The sequence below is a fragment of the Peromyscus leucopus genome, chromosome 14 (genome assembly GCF_004664715.2).
Source record: "Peromyscus leucopus breed LL Stock chromosome 14, UCI_PerLeu_2.1, whole genome shotgun sequence".
NCBI classification, from domain to species: domain Eukaryota; kingdom Metazoa; phylum Chordata; class Mammalia; order Rodentia; family Cricetidae; genus Peromyscus; species Peromyscus leucopus.
In genome coordinates this window covers 78,936,595-78,954,209 of record NC_051075.1, presented here as the reverse complement: position 1 = coordinate 78,954,209, position 17,615 = coordinate 78,936,595, and the positions used below count along the sequence as shown (strand labels likewise).

General features: G+C 51.6%; 2 protein-coding genes across 9 annotated transcripts in view; one reads left to right on the top strand and one right to left on the bottom strand.

The window, feature by feature from the left end:
- The window catches only part of Ppp1r13b (protein phosphatase 1 regulatory subunit 13B), an 86,277-nt gene extending 85,776 nt beyond the window's left edge, over positions 1-501 (top strand). For all 4 annotated transcript variants that reach the window (XM_028883720.2, XM_037210877.1, XM_037210878.1 and 1 more), the window contains one exon: positions 212-501. In XM_028883720.2, the coding sequence (XP_028739553.1) occupies positions 212-253 (42 nt within the window). In that variant the 3' untranslated portion in view covers positions 254-501. The remainder of the gene's footprint in view (positions 1-211) is intronic.
- Positions 502-1,357: 856 nt separating this feature from the next.
- Positions 1,358-17,358, bottom strand: Zfyve21 (zinc finger FYVE-type containing 21). Of its 5 annotated transcripts, none has more exons than XM_028883721.2 (8): positions 17,157-17,358; positions 6,358-6,408; positions 5,731-5,899; positions 4,733-4,808; positions 4,556-4,647; positions 4,031-4,087; positions 2,114-2,256; positions 1,358-1,946 (listed from the first exon to the last, which is right to left on the bottom strand). In XM_028883721.2, the coding sequence occupies exons 1-8, from the start codon at positions 17,292-17,294 to the stop codon at positions 1,911-1,913; spliced, it is 762 nt and encodes a 253-aa protein (XP_028739554.1). In that variant the 5' UTR covers positions 17,295-17,358; the 3' UTR covers positions 1,358-1,910. The 5 variants fall into 5 exon arrangements, with proteins under 5 accessions (XP_028739554.1, XP_028739556.1, XP_028739555.1 ...); XM_028883723.2 differs by having other exon boundaries at positions 2,114-2,253; XM_028883722.2 differs by having other exon boundaries at positions 4,031-4,084; positions 17,157-17,357.
- Between the last annotated feature and the right edge of the window lie 257 nt (positions 17,359-17,615).

Sequence of the window (17,615 nt, the reverse complement as noted above, 5' to 3'; positions counted from 1 at the left end):
ACCCGAGGAGCTTACATCGTCAGGGGCCTAGCAGAAAGTAACAGGGTTTCAGGTGTGATTAAAAAGAGGGACAGGATCCTCTGGGTCTCAGTGAAGAAGAGGACAGCTGAGGTTAGGACTGAGCAGGCTGCTGAGATGACAGGAGAGGAACCTAGAGGATAATTCCTTCTCAGTCATCTTTTTGACCGAACTCTTGTCTGTTGCTTCCCAGTTGTATCCACGGATCAAGCCCCGGCAGCGAACACTTGCCTGACCTTTCCCTGGAGTACCACATTGGCTCCTGGGAACTACTGGAAGGATTCCAGCGGCCCTGGAGAAACTGAAGTTAGGCCAGTCTCATGGTGCTCACTTTAGCAGACAGTATCCACAATGTGAATCCCAGCTTCCCAGGGAGGCCTTCCAGTCTGCAGTAACTGGACAGGTAGTACTTTGGCCTTCAGAAGACTGCATTTTTGCCAATTACTGTAAATCCAAATAAATATCCAGCTTCCAAAACACCCACCCCTGTTGCCAGTAAGCAGTCCTAAACTATGAACCCTGACGGTTGCCAATGAAGACAAAGCTCTGACTGACTCGGCCCACAGGCCCCTTCTCATGTTCGATGTCTCCGACCTTCAGCAAAAGCAAGCTGCTACCAGATGGCTTTGGCTACAGCCCTGCCCTCCTTGGAAAGTCTCAGAACCATCATCCTTTCTCACATTCCCACTCAAAAGAATTTTATTTCCTTTCACTACCAAAGGAGCCCATTTAGAAACTGTTCTGTTTAGTTAACCTGATGAGCTCATGCTGTGGCTGGACTTACATGCCTCAGCACACAGGGTCATCTGATTCCTGCAGCTTTTAGTGTCCTCTTTAGCCCCCCTGCGGCGTGAGTTCATTCTGTTCTGAGCGCAGTTAGACACAGGAGGCTGGGCAGGGCCCAGGTCAGGAAAGCCACCAGGCAGCCGGAATGCAGTCACTGTGGCCACATTCCAAGTGAGGCCAGCTCTATATCTGGAGCTTGAACTCTGTAGACAGGCTTTTTCTACACTAAGATTAGTTTTCAACTAGGCCGTTGAAAACTACTAGAACTGTGTTGGAAATATTTCTTCCTCATTGAAACACAAGCCCTTAGGCTTTATTTTTCATGTGAGTCTTGTGCATAACTATGTGTAAATCCGTGTGTAGGCTCTGGGAGCAGTGCTGTAGTCAGGGTGGCGCTGAGAAGTGATGCCCTGTGAGCAGCACAGCCTCTGCCATCCCACCACCACCACCACTGCTGTGTGACATGCACAATAAACTGCTGTCTCACACCTGGCTGGGAGTCTGTGTTCTGGACGCAGGACAGCTACACAAAGTGAGGCCAGAGCCTGCTGTGTGCTTTCAAAATAAGTTTTAATCATACGCTTTATATACAAATTACTGTACAGTCATTTTAATAAAGTGAATAGTAAGTGAAAAGTAGAAAACACAAAGGTGATGCCTCCCCCTTAGTGACATATAAAAGGATTGTTCATTGCCCCAAATTAGTGACAAAATAAATGGAGTCAAACAGGCTAAGGCATTGTAAATGGGCTACTGGAGATAGGCAGGGTCCAATGCTCAACCAGGGACCTGAGTGACCACCACCTAATTTGTTTCTGTAGGAACAGGGCCAAAAATCTCTAATAAACCTGGTGTAGGTTATACTAAAACTGATTCAGTACTGTAGTGCAGCTTCTCCCAACCCTGAAAGTACCAACGATCCACTACAATGTCAGCTCTTGAAAGCGTTAATCAACTGTGTACATATTGCACTAGATACGCGAACACTGCTTCCAGATACTTGATTTGCATTTCCAAGCACACACAGAGCAGAGCCCTGAGTGCTCAGGCAGAGGCAAGCAGCTTGGACTTTGTAACCTGATGTGCTGGGCTCAGTTCCCTTGCAGTTACTGGTCTCGTGATTCATAGAGGAGCTTGGTAGCCTGCAGAATACCAGAAAGCATGATTGGTTCTGGGCCTGATCAGAGATGAGCCCATGTGCCTTTTAGGGGAGTAACTAGGGGCATCCCAGTTATGTGGCAACCTTTTGGGAAATACACACTTGTCTCTAACTCCATGCGCTCAGCCTCCCCAGCCCTGCCCACGGTACCTTGTGCATGGCTGCCAGCCATGCTGCTGCCTGCCTCTTGCTGCCGTTTGCATCCTCTCCAGCCATCAGCCTCAGCTGTGTTGCAGCCTCTGCCCCTGGCACTGTGTACTGCAGGAACATCCCTGTGGCTCGAGTGCTGCCCACTGGAGGAGGGAGATGAGGTATCATACAGGATCCTAAGGCCCTGTGGGCTGCTCAGGAAGCAGCCTCGTTGGAAACATGCAGTGGTAAGTGATACTAGCTCCTGCTTCTGCAGAGACCCCGTGTGCACAGAGAATGGGAAAGGAATATAAAAGACTTGTGCGCCCCAGGACCAGGATAAACTAATGGTACCATATCACTAAACTTCACAGAGTAAGTCCTGTTCTCCAACAGTCCAGAAGCTGCCAAGCCTTCTAGATCATGGCGTTCTCCTTCCAACCTTCAGAGAGACCACATGCATGCGCGTGTACACACACACACACACACACACACACACACACACACACAGTCTTCAGCCAGAGTGGAGCAGTGAAGTGTGGAAACGACTTTAGGAATGGCCTGGCCATCAGAAGATAAGCCAAGCACATAGTCACATCAGTCCTGACTTGGAGGCCACAGCCGGGCAGACTTGATGCAGGCGCAATGCCACACTACCCTGTCAAGTGCCATTCTTCCACAGCTCACAGGACCCCATGGGAATGTCGGGGGTCAGCCTGCCAAGCCACAGCTCCATCTCTGGGCTATGACCAGCTGCTCTGAGCTTAATGATCTGAATTTAGGCTGTGCCCTAGAAACAAGCAACTTGAGACGCAGATTAGTTCTGTCAGGCATGGTTACTAGCCTCGTGACCAGAAAAAAAAACATTTTGAGAAATGACCCACCTCTAATCAGACATTAATTCTAAATCAAAACAGCCTGGGTCCCACTGACCGGTGGGGTGAGTTGAACATACAGACCATAGCCAGGAAGAGGCCTGACTTCCTTGCCTGCAAAAGCTCTGGCTAAGATGGCTGGGCCCACCCCAAAGGCTTTCTGAAGTAAGTTCTAATTCAGAGGCCTAGAAACACACCCGAAGGCCTTGGGCTGAGCTGCCCTACCCAAGCTGTTGCAGAACTTCCTATCTGGGCTATGTCTACCCTCAGCTTTTGTAAATAAAAATGTATGTAAATGTGGCCATGGCCACTGTTGGCTGTGGCTGTTTTGTGCTTTGCATGGCCATCAAAATTTTACCCCCCAATGGGGGCTATCGAGATGGTTCTGCAATTAAGAGCACTGATTGCTCTTGCAGAGAACCTAGGTTCAGTTCCCGGCACCTACACATGGTAGCACAACCATTTGTATCTCCAGTTCTAGGGGAGTCAACACATTGTTCTGCTCTCTACAGACACTAGAGGCATGTGCATGGTACATTCTTGACCTTAGGCTTCCTGATGGGGGGCGGGGGCGGGGTGAAGGAGGTATTGAGTGGATTCCAGACCCTGCCCTTGCTCCATGCGCCAACCTTGTTGTATTTCATTAGGCAGGCCTCTTACCACTACCTTCAAGAGACAGACAGAGACGGAGGAACTGAGAACCAGGAATCCCTGCAGGCAAGCTACTGTGGGTGCAGTGATTAAAACTGCTGCCCACCGCATGTACCGGTTGCCCGATCAGCAAAGGATTACCTACACACCAGGCCTCAGCCTACTGCAGGCCAGCTTGTCAGCGCTTGAGTAACTTCCCCCTGGGAAGAACTGGGCAAACTGAACTTTATTCTGTCAGGACATTTTCACTTATGCTTTACAGATTCATATACTGGACCTACTACCTCTCTTAATCAAAAGAGGTGAACCCAAGTTTCAGAATCCACCCAAAGGGACAGAAGCAAAGGGGCCAGAGGAGGAACAGATACCATAGCATGCTGGGAAGAATGACCCAGGGAGGATGGAGGCTGACCTTCAGAGGCAGGCAGGCTCCCCAGGAGGCTGGTGTAAGTGTGAATGTCTTTTTCTACTTGAAGAAGGTAGGCAGGCAGTGCAAAGAAGAAACAACCGAGAGTCAGTCAGAAAATGGAAAACAAGATGCGCTAGGTCAATCTGCAAGTTCAGAATGTGCGATGTGCAGTTCAGCCTGCAGGGTGGAGCTAAGACTGAAGCTCATCAAGGAGATCACTAAGGTCTTAGCTGCACAGATGCCTGCAGGGGAGGCTCCGGATCAGCCCCCACCACAGACCATGTCTGGAGCCTCAGATACTGCATCTGGAGCCATCTACAGTAAGTAAGTGATCTCGGTGACAGGATACCATGGGCACACCAGGCCAATCTCCCCTCATCATCCCCTCCTCCCTCCTGTGGGTTCTAAAGTTACTGACTTAACACAAGCCCTGATGAAGAGCATGGCAGGCCATCTTAGGACCAAGTGCAGTACCTCCTGTTGCCCATAGAGGTACTAGAGACCCTCCTGCTCAGGAAAGGCATGTACCTCCAGGAGTGAAGCCTTCTGTGAGAATCTGCACGGTACAGACATGTGCAATCTCAATTTCACGATGGCTGTCCCCATCCAGAATCAAGCATCTACAACAGACAGACAGACATGAGACTGAGGACGTGTAAAGCCTATGATGGCACTGCCCGGTGCCAGTGGGACTTCACCTCTTACCTCTGATTGTTGGAAAGACGACAAACCATGGTCTCAGGCTTCTCTGAGTCCCCAGAAGTAACAAGGAAGGTAGCTCCTTGGAAGACAAAACCAAACTGGTTACAAAGGACCTACTGCTTTATCTCCCTGCCCCCAGACCCATGTGCTCAGGACAGAAAAGCCTCCTTCCTCGTGACCAGATGGGAGAGGACAGGCTGACACAAATAACAGCTTTGTGTTAAGGATCCCTTCAGTTAGGCAAAAAGGCAATAATGAATTAAGGGTCTCATAAGCTTAAAAAGACATTGACTGGGGCTTGAGATGACTCAGTGGTTAAGAGCACTGTTCTCTCAGAGAACCTAGGTTCAATTCCTAGCACACACATGGTGGCTTAGAACTGCCTGTAACTCCAGTTCCAGGAGAACGCATGAGGCAGACACATGGTGCACAGATATGTGTAGGAAAAATGCCCACCCACATAGAGTAGAAATAAAGGCACTGACTGCCACACACACAAAGCTGTGAACTTTGTTACAGCCATCAAAGACGGCAAGTAGGAGAGTTCATCATCAAGGCCCAGATCATTCAACTCTAGAGCAGACTGGGCAAGACCAAATGGCAGAGCAGAGGCTGGCCCTCGCCTGTGAGAGGCTGTGCTGCTTGGCAGAGCTGTGGGAGGCAGGCTGCACCCCAAAAGCACTCCCTTTTCTTCTCCTGTGTGCTCCTTGGATGGGCTTCAGAACCTGCACCTGCACCTGTTACAGCTTGTCTCCAGGCCTCTGCGAGCCAAGCCACAGACTCGACTACCAGTGACAGCCTTCCATCTGGAGAAGGTGCTGAGCCAGGCGCCCTGTCCATCTGGGGGCAGTGCCCAGTGAGTCAGACTGACCTCTCAGAACATTTCCATCTCGGAAGTCCATCTCTAAGGAAGTCCAAAAGAAAGTAGGGAAGAGGGCAAGACACACCATCTTGGAGCAGGCCACATTTTAAGCATGGCGAGTGGACATGCTGTCACTTACCACTTAGGAGCACCTTGAGCTGCTTGTCATAAAACTCAGCCTCGCGGTGAGACACCAGGGCACATTCAGCACACTGGCGCACTGGGTCCACGAAGCACATGCGCCGGAGCGGCACCTTCTGGCTGCAGCACCTGTCGCAGAAGCATTTCCCACAGCGGCGGCAGTGGTGCTGATGAGGGTGAAGGTTGGGCAGTGAGTAATGTCAACACAGATGCACCAGGCCCGCTCCGCTAGCCAGTCCTGTCGGGACCCTGAATGCATCTGTGGCTGTATGTGTCACTTCCACACAAACCCAGCTGGACACAGCAGAGCTCTGCCTCACTTGGGAAAACTGAACCCAAAGAGCCACCTGCCGTGTGTTTGTGTGTGTGTGTGTGTGTGCACGTGCGTGCGTGCGTGCCTGCCTGCCTAGTGTTTGAACCCAGGGCCTTGTACATTCTAGGTAAGCCATTCAATCACTCAGCTACAACCCAAGCCCTTAAACATGCTGTCTCTGAGCCTCCTTGGCAGCTCAGTCCTGCCTGTTACACCAGTAACTGAAATAGACTATCAAAATGCCCTGGAAGATCCAGCTCTTCTGAGGAATTGGGACACACAGACACACACATACCCACAGCCTCAGCTTACCTTTCTGGTGATAAAGTCAAATTTGGCATCACACTGCATACATCTTGGACACTAGGAGAGAACATAACAGTATTATAATCCGCTGGGCGGTGGTGGTGCACGCCTTTAATCCCAGCACTCGGGAGGCAGAGCCAGGTGGATCTCTGTGAGTTCGAGGCCAGCCTGGTCTACTGAGCAAGATCCAGGAAAGGCACAAAGCTACACAGTGAAACCCTGTCTTGGAAAAAACCACCCCCCCCAAAAAAAAAAAAAAAAAAAAACACAACAGTATTATAATCCAGATCTGTCACTTGGCTAATTGCTGAGGTTGAGCCAAGAGGTGCCAGGAAAGGCTGCAAAGAAAGCCAACTTTCTGCCAGTATAAGCAGCCTGCAGAGGCAGACTATAGAACAGCAAGGCAGGACAGCCCAAGATCAGTGTCCAGCTCAGAAGCCAGACAAGACTGGTCAGGCCACAGCCCAAGGCTCTAGGTTAGGAGAGCAGCTTTAAGGTTGAAGGCGCCCTAGCTGGGGCCTGGCCTGAATGTCCGATGGCCACTCTTTTGTGGGGTGCAAAAGCATACAGTTTGACTTTTTTGCAGCAGAGTTCAGATTCAGAAGGGCTTTGTTCTTTCAGACTCTGTATGCAGGGGCAGCTCATTCTAGCTGCCTCATCCTGTTACAGGAGCCAAAGATCAGTGCTGTGAAATGAACGTGACCCTCCACAGCAGTAAATGACCTACCCTGGGGAAAGGATCTGTCAAGCCTGCTTTACAGACAAAGGAAAGTATGGGGAATCTTCTTGAGAAGTAGGGCTCTAGATAGCTGAGATATAAAGCTGTCTCTGAATGCATACCTGACTAGGGCCTGTGAGAAAGAAGCTAGAGTAGAACACAGGATGAGAGGTCCAGTATGGCCTGAAATGTCCTGAAGAGGCTTATACACAGGAGAGAAGCAAAAGGCTCTGAGACTGGACTGTTGGGCAGATGGTCTCCTGTGCACATGGAATTTGCAGAACAGTATAGACTAGGATGGCATGAAAGATGTGGGGATAGGGTGGTGGATGCACAGTTCTCAACAGTGAGGAGGGCTGAGTCCACTCTCATGGTGTTTGCCTTCCTCTGCTGCAGAGGCAGAACAGGGTACAGCACCGAGTCTGCATCATGCTTGAAGTTTCTCCCACCCCAGAATCCAATTCCACTGTATAAATCCTGTTCAGAGGGGCTGTTTCATAGCAAGACCCACAACAAGAAGTATCCTCTCCAGATGACCCAGTGCCATCAAACCCAGGGGACACATACTGGTTGTGTCTTCAGATACTCTGAGGACCTCGATTCTGTGGCCACCAGCTGGTTACTCCAAGGGTCACCACAACTTTAAGAAGTACATTCTCTCCACAAACTCATAGATCTGCCAGAGCTGCTCACCCCACACTAGAAGGCTGGATCGTACAGCAGGCAAGGGCCACTGCCTTCTTTCTGAACTGTGAAACAAGTCATGCTAACTGGACACATGGAGCTCACAAGCCCAGGACACAGGGTGAGCAAGGCAGGAAGGATGGTGGTGCTGAGGAAAGGCCTGTATCCATCACACGTAAGAACAGAGATGACCTGATCCTGTACCCAGGACAGCATCCCAACCAGGAGAGAACACCTGAAGGATGCACAGCAGGAAAACCCAGGCCCAGCCCAGCCTGCACTGCAAACTGTCTGTATTTAAAACACTCGTGTTGGGGGCTGGAGAGATGGCTCAGCAGTTAAGAGCACCAGCTGTTCTTCCAGAGGACCTGAGTTCAGTTCCTAGTGCTCACATCAGGCAGCTCACAACTGCCTATAATTCCAGCTCTAGAGAAATGGACTCCCTCTTCTGGCCTATGGACACCTGCACTTGCGTACACATAATTAAAAAGGTTTTTAAAGACTCATGTTTACCAAAACCTGACATGTATAGGGCTATCTGCCCAGGTGCCCATGGGATTGAGGCTGGCTAGTCTCCACTGCTGAAGTGAGTACCCAGCAGCCCTGGGACTCCTACTGAAGAGGCTGCAGGCACCTTGGAAGAACCAGCTGAGGGCTAGAGCCCTGAGGAATGGTCACAGCATTTCTTCCCAAGTATCCCTGGTGAGAATGCTGTCTCAAGAGCCTCCCACTCATGAACAGCCACTATTCAGCCCACCGGAAGTCACTGACTCCAGCTGCGTCTGCAGTGCCCAGCGGGAATAACACCATGTTCAGTGTACGGGTGATTTCCTGGCACAAAGTGTCTGGTGACCATCAGATGGCCAACTCCAAAGGCACACAACTCCCACGTGAGGGAAGGTTCTGCCTGAACTAACTAGCCTCCTGCATGCTCTAGAGGGAGGGGAAGTATGAGATGATTATCACTGACAGCTTCCCTCAATGTCCCCACTCACACCCAGGGTAGGGTGCTTAAACCTGGCTCTGGAGGAGTAATTCCAGCTATAAATATTCTGCTAATCCATGGAAGGAGACTTTTTCCATGAAAATGAAGTCACTGATGTGATGAGTTATGATAGACTTGTCCTAAGTCCCATGTACCAAGACATCCACAGTCTTGGAACACAAAGCCTCCCCCAGCCTCAGGAGGTGCTAGTGACGCTGGGCCATGGCCCCTTTGTGTACAAAGTGATGTGTGAAGTGATGAGCAGAGATGCCAAAATTCCCACACCAGGGAGCATCAGCCATGGTGACAGGTAGTGACCTGAAAACAAGGGAACAGTACAAGCTTCCTGTGAGATAGAACTAAGAACTGCTAAATGTTGAGAACCCACAGGTGGGGAGTGAGAGAAGATTCCCAGTACGGAGAACTTCCTTTCACCCCCGGGCAACTTTATTTATTAACATACAATGAAAATCAAATTTCAGTACAAATAAAATACCACCATACCTTCCAGTAAGAACGAAGACAGAAGACCAAAATGAATTGAAATATCGAAAAAGATGGGATTAGAAATAGCATTAATGGGCTGGCAGTGCTGGTACACACCTTTAATCCCATCACTTGGGAGGCAGAGGCAGGCAGATCTGAGTTTGAGGCCAGCCTGGTCTACAGAGTAAGTTCCAGGACAGCCAGGACTACACAGAGAAACCCTGTCTTGAGAGAGAAAAAAGGGAGGGTGGGAGGGAGGGAGAGAGAGAGAAGGAAGAGAGGGAGGGAAGGAGGGGAGAGAAGTGGAGGGGGGAGAAATGGCCATAATGGACCAGGTAGTTGTAGTGAGTCCTAGCACTCAGAAGACAGAGGCAGGCAGATCTCTGTGAGTTCAAGGACAGCCAGGGCTACTTATTGAGACCGTCTCAAAAAAATTTTTTTTTTTAAAAAATGAATGAATTAACGAATGGGCATATTATGGGCTTGGAGAGATGGCTCACTGGTCTGCTCTTCCTAGAACATCTTTTTTTAGAAAATTTTAGAAAAAAAAAAAAGAAAGACTGAGTGGGTCATATTTTGACTAAGACTTTTTAATCTAATGGTCATTCCAGATCTCATCACTGACAGAGGGCTGTGCAGCCTGACAAAGCTTGGCATGGGGGCAGGACAGGAGTCCCTGGCTCTGCTGGCGAGCACACTGTGTGGTCAGTCAGAGGCTTTCGGTCATGGCAACATGACAAGAGAGAAGAAACATGGGATCCACATTGTGGGGGACCTGCCCCCACCTTCTTTTCTCCAGGGTACTCTTGAGGAGTGAGGGATAAGAGATTTAGATAGAAATACAGAGGGGAGAGAGACAAAAACACTGGATAACCTCGGGAGGGCCTGGATCCTTATCCACCAGCCCCTTCATTCTCTTCTAAAGGGCTTTTTAAAGGAATGCCAAAGGGTGGAGCAAAAGACCTCTCCTTAGCACAGCGAAGGGCAGACCCTTCCAAACGCCTGGTAAGCATGCACATGGTCAATCCATCCCCTCATGCAGCCCTGCTAGGTAAAGCAAGCTCAAATCTCACTAGGAAACCTCTATGGGCTCCCACACCACCTGGCCACTAGGTACCTTCTGCAGCACAGGCCATCGGGTCTGAATGTGGCTGGGACCACACAGAATAGAACCTGATAACCCAGAACCCTGAGAATCCCAGGTCCTGGCCACCTACACGTGTGCGGGTGTCTCTTCACTGTTCTCCCTGCTACGTCAGCTAGGTGATGTTTGGAGGATTCCTTCTCACCCCGCTGAGAGCCTGACCTATTCCATCTCTTGGCCTTGTCACAGGCAGATTCTGGAAGATGCCCACACAGAGAAATGGCACAGAACATGGGACCATCACCTAAGAGCCTGCAGCTCTTCCCTTGAACTTGGACCCAGCACTAGGCTGATGCACATGTGTTCCACAAAACATGCAGATGAAAGGCTGCTTGGAAGAAATTCCTATCTGATGAGGAGGCCGGCTTCATGACAGGCCAACACCAAGCCTCTGCAGGTGCCTCTGAGGAATCCTTGGGGCCATGCTCAATATCCTTTCACTGAGGGAGAACAGGGACCCTTTGGGGCATCACTGCAGCAAGGACAGAGATACCAAGATTGAGGTTCTTCCAGCCCTAGTGAGCGCCACAGAGAGCTTCTACATCCCTAAGCTCATGGCTAGCATTTTGCTTCCTAGCTCTTCTTATGCTGGTTTCTGGTCTCGGAGGCTATGCCTGGCCCATCCCAGCCTCTGGAGCTGTCCCAAGGCCAGTCAGCAGCTGTCAGAGGCCTTTGCCCTCAGTCTTGTCTGTTCACGAGCACTCCACACTTTGAACAGCATCAATTCCCTGCTACAATGTGGTGTCTTCCTTGACTTGGATGTCGGCTACAACCACTACACAGTGGTCACAGTGCGATTATACAAGGAAGTCACAGTACTGCCAGTTCTGGGAGAGAAGCTGTATTTTTATAGTCCCTAGGCCACCCTGGCCAGCCATGACAGGCGAGCTTTGGCTTGGAACCCAACACACATGACCATCAGAGAACAGCTTACATGGCATGGTAGAATGCTGTGATCAGATCAGCTGAAGGGGTGTAGGGGTGTGTGTGTGTGTGTATGTGTGTGTGTGTGTGTGTATGTGTGTGTGTGTGTGTGTATGTGTGTGTGTGTGCGCGCGCGTGCGCGCACATGCACTCCCACATGGAAACTAGAGGTCAACCTCAAGTGTTTTTGGAGGTAGGGTCTCTCAGTGGACTACAGTTTGCCAAGCAGGCTAGGCTAGCTGGTCATTGAGTCCCAGGAATCTGCCAATCTCTGCCTCCCTGGTGTGGAGGATTACAGGTGCACTCTGCCATACCCAGCCCCCCACCCCCACCCCCCGCCGCCGCCGCCCCCCCCCCACACACACACACTGTAGTGGATATTCAGGATCCAGTGTGACACATTGGTTGCTGAGTGAACAAGCCCTGGCCTGAGCGGCTATGTCAGGCCCTGTGAGACCTGTCAGACCTGCCAGCTCTACGGAGCTGGTGCTCCTGCTCCTGCACCATCCCCTGCTGCCTGCGGCCCCCCGAGTTCTGGATCCTCCCTGAGGTAGGTACCAGACCACCTGTAGCTCCTTCTAGAATCCCAGTTCCTCCTACCTCATGGTCCCATTTGTCACTAGATGGCTTTGGTCCTAGGATCCAAGGGACTCCTTAGATCTCTCTGTCACCCTCTTAATGCAGAGATCTCTTTCCTGTCTTTGGCCTCTTCCGCGCCTGGAGTTTAGAAAGGTTGAAAGGGCCCTTTGGTTTTCATTCTCCACCATCATTATTTTTTTCTTTTAAAAAGTGGAGGTGGGGGGCTGGAGAGGTGGCCCAGAGGTTAAGAGAACTGGCTGCTCTTCCAGAGGTCCTGAGTTCAATTCCTAGCAACCACATGGTGGCTCACAACCATCTGTAATGAGATCTGGTGCCCTCTTTTGGCATGTAGGCGTACATGCAGGCAGAACACTGTATACATAATAAATCTTAAAAAAAAAAAAAAAGCTGGTGGTGGAAATTTAAAAAAACAAAAAAAGTAGAGAAATGTAAGAGCAAGAAATAACAATGGCTGGTGACTCACCCAAGGGCAGTACCTCATTGTCCAGACTGGTCACCTGTACACAGGTGCTCCTGGGGCTCCTCCCATCCTCCCCGAGTCCCATCATGAGGTGGCTGCACATACAATCTGGGTTTCCCCACTTAGCCGCTAAAAGCCACACTGTCTTCACCCCAGCCACGGTCACAGTGCACTCCCTCTGCTCATGGCTTCCCTGCCCAGCCCCTCACACTCCCAGGCTTAGTTCAAGCCTACAATCCCATGCTGAGGCAGGAGGATCATTCCAAGTCCGAGGTTACTCACAGCTACACAGTAAGTTTGGGAACAGCTTGAGATAATACAGTAAGACTGTCTCAAAATAACAAAAACATAATCAGTGTGCTTATTCAGAAAATGAACTGATTTTTAAACAATTTTCCTGTTGATTTCATTAATAAAAGAAACTTCAAATTATCAGCCCAGCACTTTAACATGAAAACAAAGAACCACGAGTGGATAAAGCTATGAAAGGTTAAAGTCCTGCCACAGAATCAGCCCTGAGCCAGTGGGGGGCCTGCCTGGGGGAGCAAGGAGGCAGGTGCGGGCCAGCTGCGGCAGCTCCTCCCTCGTCTGGGCCTGCACGTGACAGGGCTATTTCAGCAGACGAGGACACACTACCCATGCCCGAAACCTACTGCCTCACTTGTGCGGCACAGCTGTCTGCAGCAGGCGTCACTCCACACCCCGGGCCTGGACCCCGAACTGAGACCAGAGGAGCAGACTAGGCAACCTGTACAGCCAGCAACTTAGGGACCCTGCATGCATGGCCCAGGAGGAGGCCGGGGCAGAGAGAGAATCAGCTTGAGCAGTGGCCCCATGAGACCCGCCTGCTGTCTGAGCCTCTGGCCAAGGTTAGCAGACACTACTCACGGCCTGGGCGGGGCAGGCTGCTGTGCCCCACGGTGCCCTGTGCCCCACGGTGCCCTGTGTTTCCACCTTCCAGAGATGGGGAAGAAGCTGGTCAGGCAGGAGACAGAGGAAGGACAAAGAGACAGGACAGGTAAGAGTGAGCCCACCCAGAAAATCTCCACCTATGCCCCGTTCCCAGCACCAGGTCCCCGAGCACCTGCTCATTCAATGGTGGTCTATTCAAGTCTGACCCAGTGGCCCCCGCTCAGGTCTTCCAGCTAAGTGAGACAGCCTTGAGAAGCAAGGAATGAGAGGGACCCAGGACAAAACCAGGGCTAGGTCAGGAGTACTCAGAAGGTACTGTCTCAGTACTGACTCAGTCCACACTTCAGGGGCCGACACTCCAGCTCTTTGGAAAGGACTAGCCTCCTACCCACAGCTTCAGGGACATCTGACAGCAGACAGGATAGCACAAGGTGAACGTGGTCTCAAGATAACACTGTAAGCTTAAGTGGGTGTTTGCAGAAAGAACAAGGTTTAAGGACTCGAGGGACAGCTCAGATGTTAAGAGCACTTGTTGCTCTTGCAGAGAACCTGGGTTCAATTTTCAGCTCCCACATGATGAACCATTTGTAACTCCAGTTCCAGGGGATCCAATGACCCCCTTCTGACCCCTGGGCACCAGGCACACACATGGTGCATGCACATACACACACAGAGGCAAACATTCAGACACATTAAAAAACAGCATTGAAGACAAACATCTACCTCCCTCTGAGGAAGGAGCGATGAGACAACCCTGACCCCACTGTCCTTAATCCACCACTGTGTAAAAACTGTCCGCCCATGGGCCAGTGCATCAGGCTCTGGATCACAAGATCACTTAACTTAGGGAGGCCTCGGGGGTGGCTGGCATCTGCAGTTGCCACTGCTTAGGAGACGAAGCAAAGAAATCAGAAGACCAGCCCAGACAACTTTGTGAGCCTTTGTCTCAAAAAAAATAAATAAATAAATAAATAAAAAACACCAATAAAAAAGAGGGCCTAGCAAGCCGGCTTCAAGGGGTAAAGTGCTGCCAAAGACTATTAATCAATGGGAAGCCAATGAGTTGTTTAAACAAAAACACAGTTCGGGAGCTGTGGAAATAGCTCAGCACTCAAGAGCACTTGCTGCTCTTGCAGAGAACCTGAGTTCAGTACCTAGAACTTACATGGTGACTCAAAACCAAGTTCTAGGGACCCAATACCCTCTGCAGGCACCAAGCCTGCATGTGGTGCACAGACAAGAAAGCAAAGAGCAGACACACACATATAAGCATGAGACAAGAAGAAATGAAATTGTCAGCGGGCTGGAAGCTGGCTGCCCAGAGTGCGATTCCATCTCAGGGATGCTGTTGGGTTTTCTAGTTTACAGAGCGGTCAAAGAACTCAACTCAAAGACGATGAATGGAGAAGCTAACTACAGCCTGGAAGCAGAGCAGGAACTTTCTCCTGACGTTTATGCCAACCTCAGCCACAGGACTGAAGCCTCCGGCCAGCCCTGTCACAGGGCTGCTGGTCACAGAGCTAGAACACACAGGGAAGCTCTTGAAGAGCACAAGGTGAACTTTACACTGTGATCCTTGTAAAACAACTGTGGGTGAAATCCCACCCTTCCCCCAGAGCCAACCAAGATCACAGGCACAGGCCCCCTTGGGTTCCGCGCCAGGCCAGGTTTGGCAGGCACTCCAGATCACCAAGGCTGAATTGGGTTCTCGAGTGCCAAGTACAGCGCAGGCCTGGTTCCTGACTGGACTGTAGAGTGGCCGCTCTCCTCCATCCGGCCCTGAGCAAACCCTCCCCACCCTACCTTCTGTGGGAGCCCGCCACCCACGCTTGTCTGTGCCCTCTTCCGGCCTTGGTCACTCCTACAAAGCAAAGCCCTTTCTGCCTGACCTGGGACACAGAGCCCATGCCCTCCTCCCCCTTGGTACAGTTACCTGTCACAGAACCTCCCCTCCCATCTTGGCACGGACATGGCATTTCTGCCAGTCCAGATTTTATGGGGAATAAGTTATAAAGTCTTATATAAAGATTGCATCGGGTAAAAACACCTAACTTAAAGGCTCCTTGGAGACCAACAGGGAAAATCTTGAGAAAGCGAGTCTAGAGCCAGTGAGAACACTTTCCCAAGAGCCTCAGTTTCTCCTGTTCCCCACAAGCACGGCTTCCCACCCCAACTGGACTCTATACCTGACACACACACACACACACACACACACACACACACACACACACACACGCGCGCGCCCCCTATTTCAACCTGTGCTTTACTGGGCTCTCCTGCAAACAGTTATGCCTGCCCAGTTCTGGGTGTTAACACTGACACTCATTCACCATCTCCCCAGCAACTGCTCCTTGTTGTTTTGAAACAGTTCTGTAGCCCAGGCTGGTCACACACTATTATCCCGTCTCAGTCTCCCAAGGGCTGGACTTACAGAGTTACAGGCTGTGTCCCAATCTTACCCAACTCCCCCTCATTTTTGGCATTTTAAGACAGGGTCTCACTGTGTAGCCCTGGCTGGCCTGAACTCACTACATAGTCCAGGCTGGCCCTGAACTCAGACATCTACCTAAATCATGCCTTAACCTTACCCGTTACACAGTTCAGGAGTGTTAGGAGCACTCAGTGTTGTGCTCAATTCACTTTACAGACATGAAAGAAAAGAACAGTCTGTGTGGACAGATACTTAATTAAGCGCAAGAGTAAATACAGAATTGAAATGGCACAACCAGGGACCGCTCAGTGACATGCCCAGCATACCCAGGACTAGTCTGGGCCCCCTTTCAGGGCTCTAAGAAGTGAGTACTGACATGAACCTTCTCTTTAGGAACTCTCAAGTAATTTCAGAGTTGGGAAGGGGTGGCGAGGCCAGGTAGCTGCAGCTTCTGGTGGCACAGGTGGGTTCTCCAGCCCCCTGTGCCCACTGTTCTAAGAATGCTGGCCCTTGCTCTAGGAAGCTGCGGGCCTCACCTACTTATGGATGAGATCACGAGGGGAGAGGAGCAGCTGATTAGAGTTCTGAACACAGATTCCAGCTTAAGAAAATTGCGAGGAGGCCAGGTGTGGTGGAGCGCACCTTTAATCCCACCACGCAGGGGGCTGAGGAAGACCACAGTGAGTTCGAGGCCAACAGAGCAACAGGTAGTGCATACCTAGCACCAGGCAAAGGCAGGCATATCTATTTGAGTTCTAGGCCAGACTGTGTATGTAGTGAGTTCCAGAACAGCCAGGGCTATACAGTGAAGACCCACTTTAAGGGGAAAAAAAGAATGAATGAATTTACAAGGGCCACTGAGATGGCCCACGAAATAAAGGCACGTGCTGCCACACCTGAGACCCGAGTTCCACCCGCGGGACCCACATAGTGGAAGAAGAAAACTGTCTTCCCCAAGTGGTCCTCTGATCTACATGCGCGCGCTGTGGCATGGGGGCAAAGGCGCATACACACACGAATAAATCAACGTAAAAAGTTTTCAGTTTACAAAAATCACCAGTACTTCACGCAGATGCCTTCTAATTTACTCTGAAATAAACTCGCATGGAATGCATGAAGTGCTCCCATTTTCTCCCAAGTGGCCCAAGCTCTGCAGAGTTCAGAACTCCGAAGACTGCAAACTCCTGGCATCGCACCTCCAGTAGGCAGGAGGGGCCGACTCCCTCACCCTCGCCGCCCCCGACCCACTCCAGCCCGGGTACCCGCAAGCAGCCCGCTGGTCGGCCGCTCCACCGCCCCCGACTCTGCACCGCGCAGCCAATGACCGCCAGGGAACAGACACCGCCCTCACGGCTCGGCAGGGACGGCGGGGACGCCCGACGGGAGCCGCGGCCGAGCGCCCCGAGGGCGGAGGCGGGAGACGCCCAGGCTCTGGCCGGGGACCCAGGGGCTAGGACTCACCTCCTTGTCCGGGACCCACTGCGGCTCCTCCAAGCCGAACGGGCTTCCGAAGGCGCGGTGCTCCGGCACCATGCGCAGGCCGCTGGGCGAGCGCACAAGCTTCTTGGCGTCGCAGCGCGCGGCCACCCCCGAGGACATGTCTCCGCCGGAGCCCCTCACGCCACCGCCCGCGCTGAGCCCACACAGGGCGCCACTCCGCCCCGCCCCGCCCTCCGGCACCATGACAGTGCCGGAGCCCAATCCGCAACCGCAGCCCGGAACACGAGCCAATCGGAGAGTAGTGTCCGCCCCAGCACCGCCCTTCTCCAATCAGCTCAAGGTCCCCGCCCCTGCTGCCGGCTACCAATCGGCGGCGAGGGCCGGGGGGGCGCCCTCCGCGCCTCTCGAGGAGATTGCGACTTCGGATTGGCTCCTTAATCAGCCACGTGGACGCCTCTTCGTTTCTGTTGGGTGTGGCAC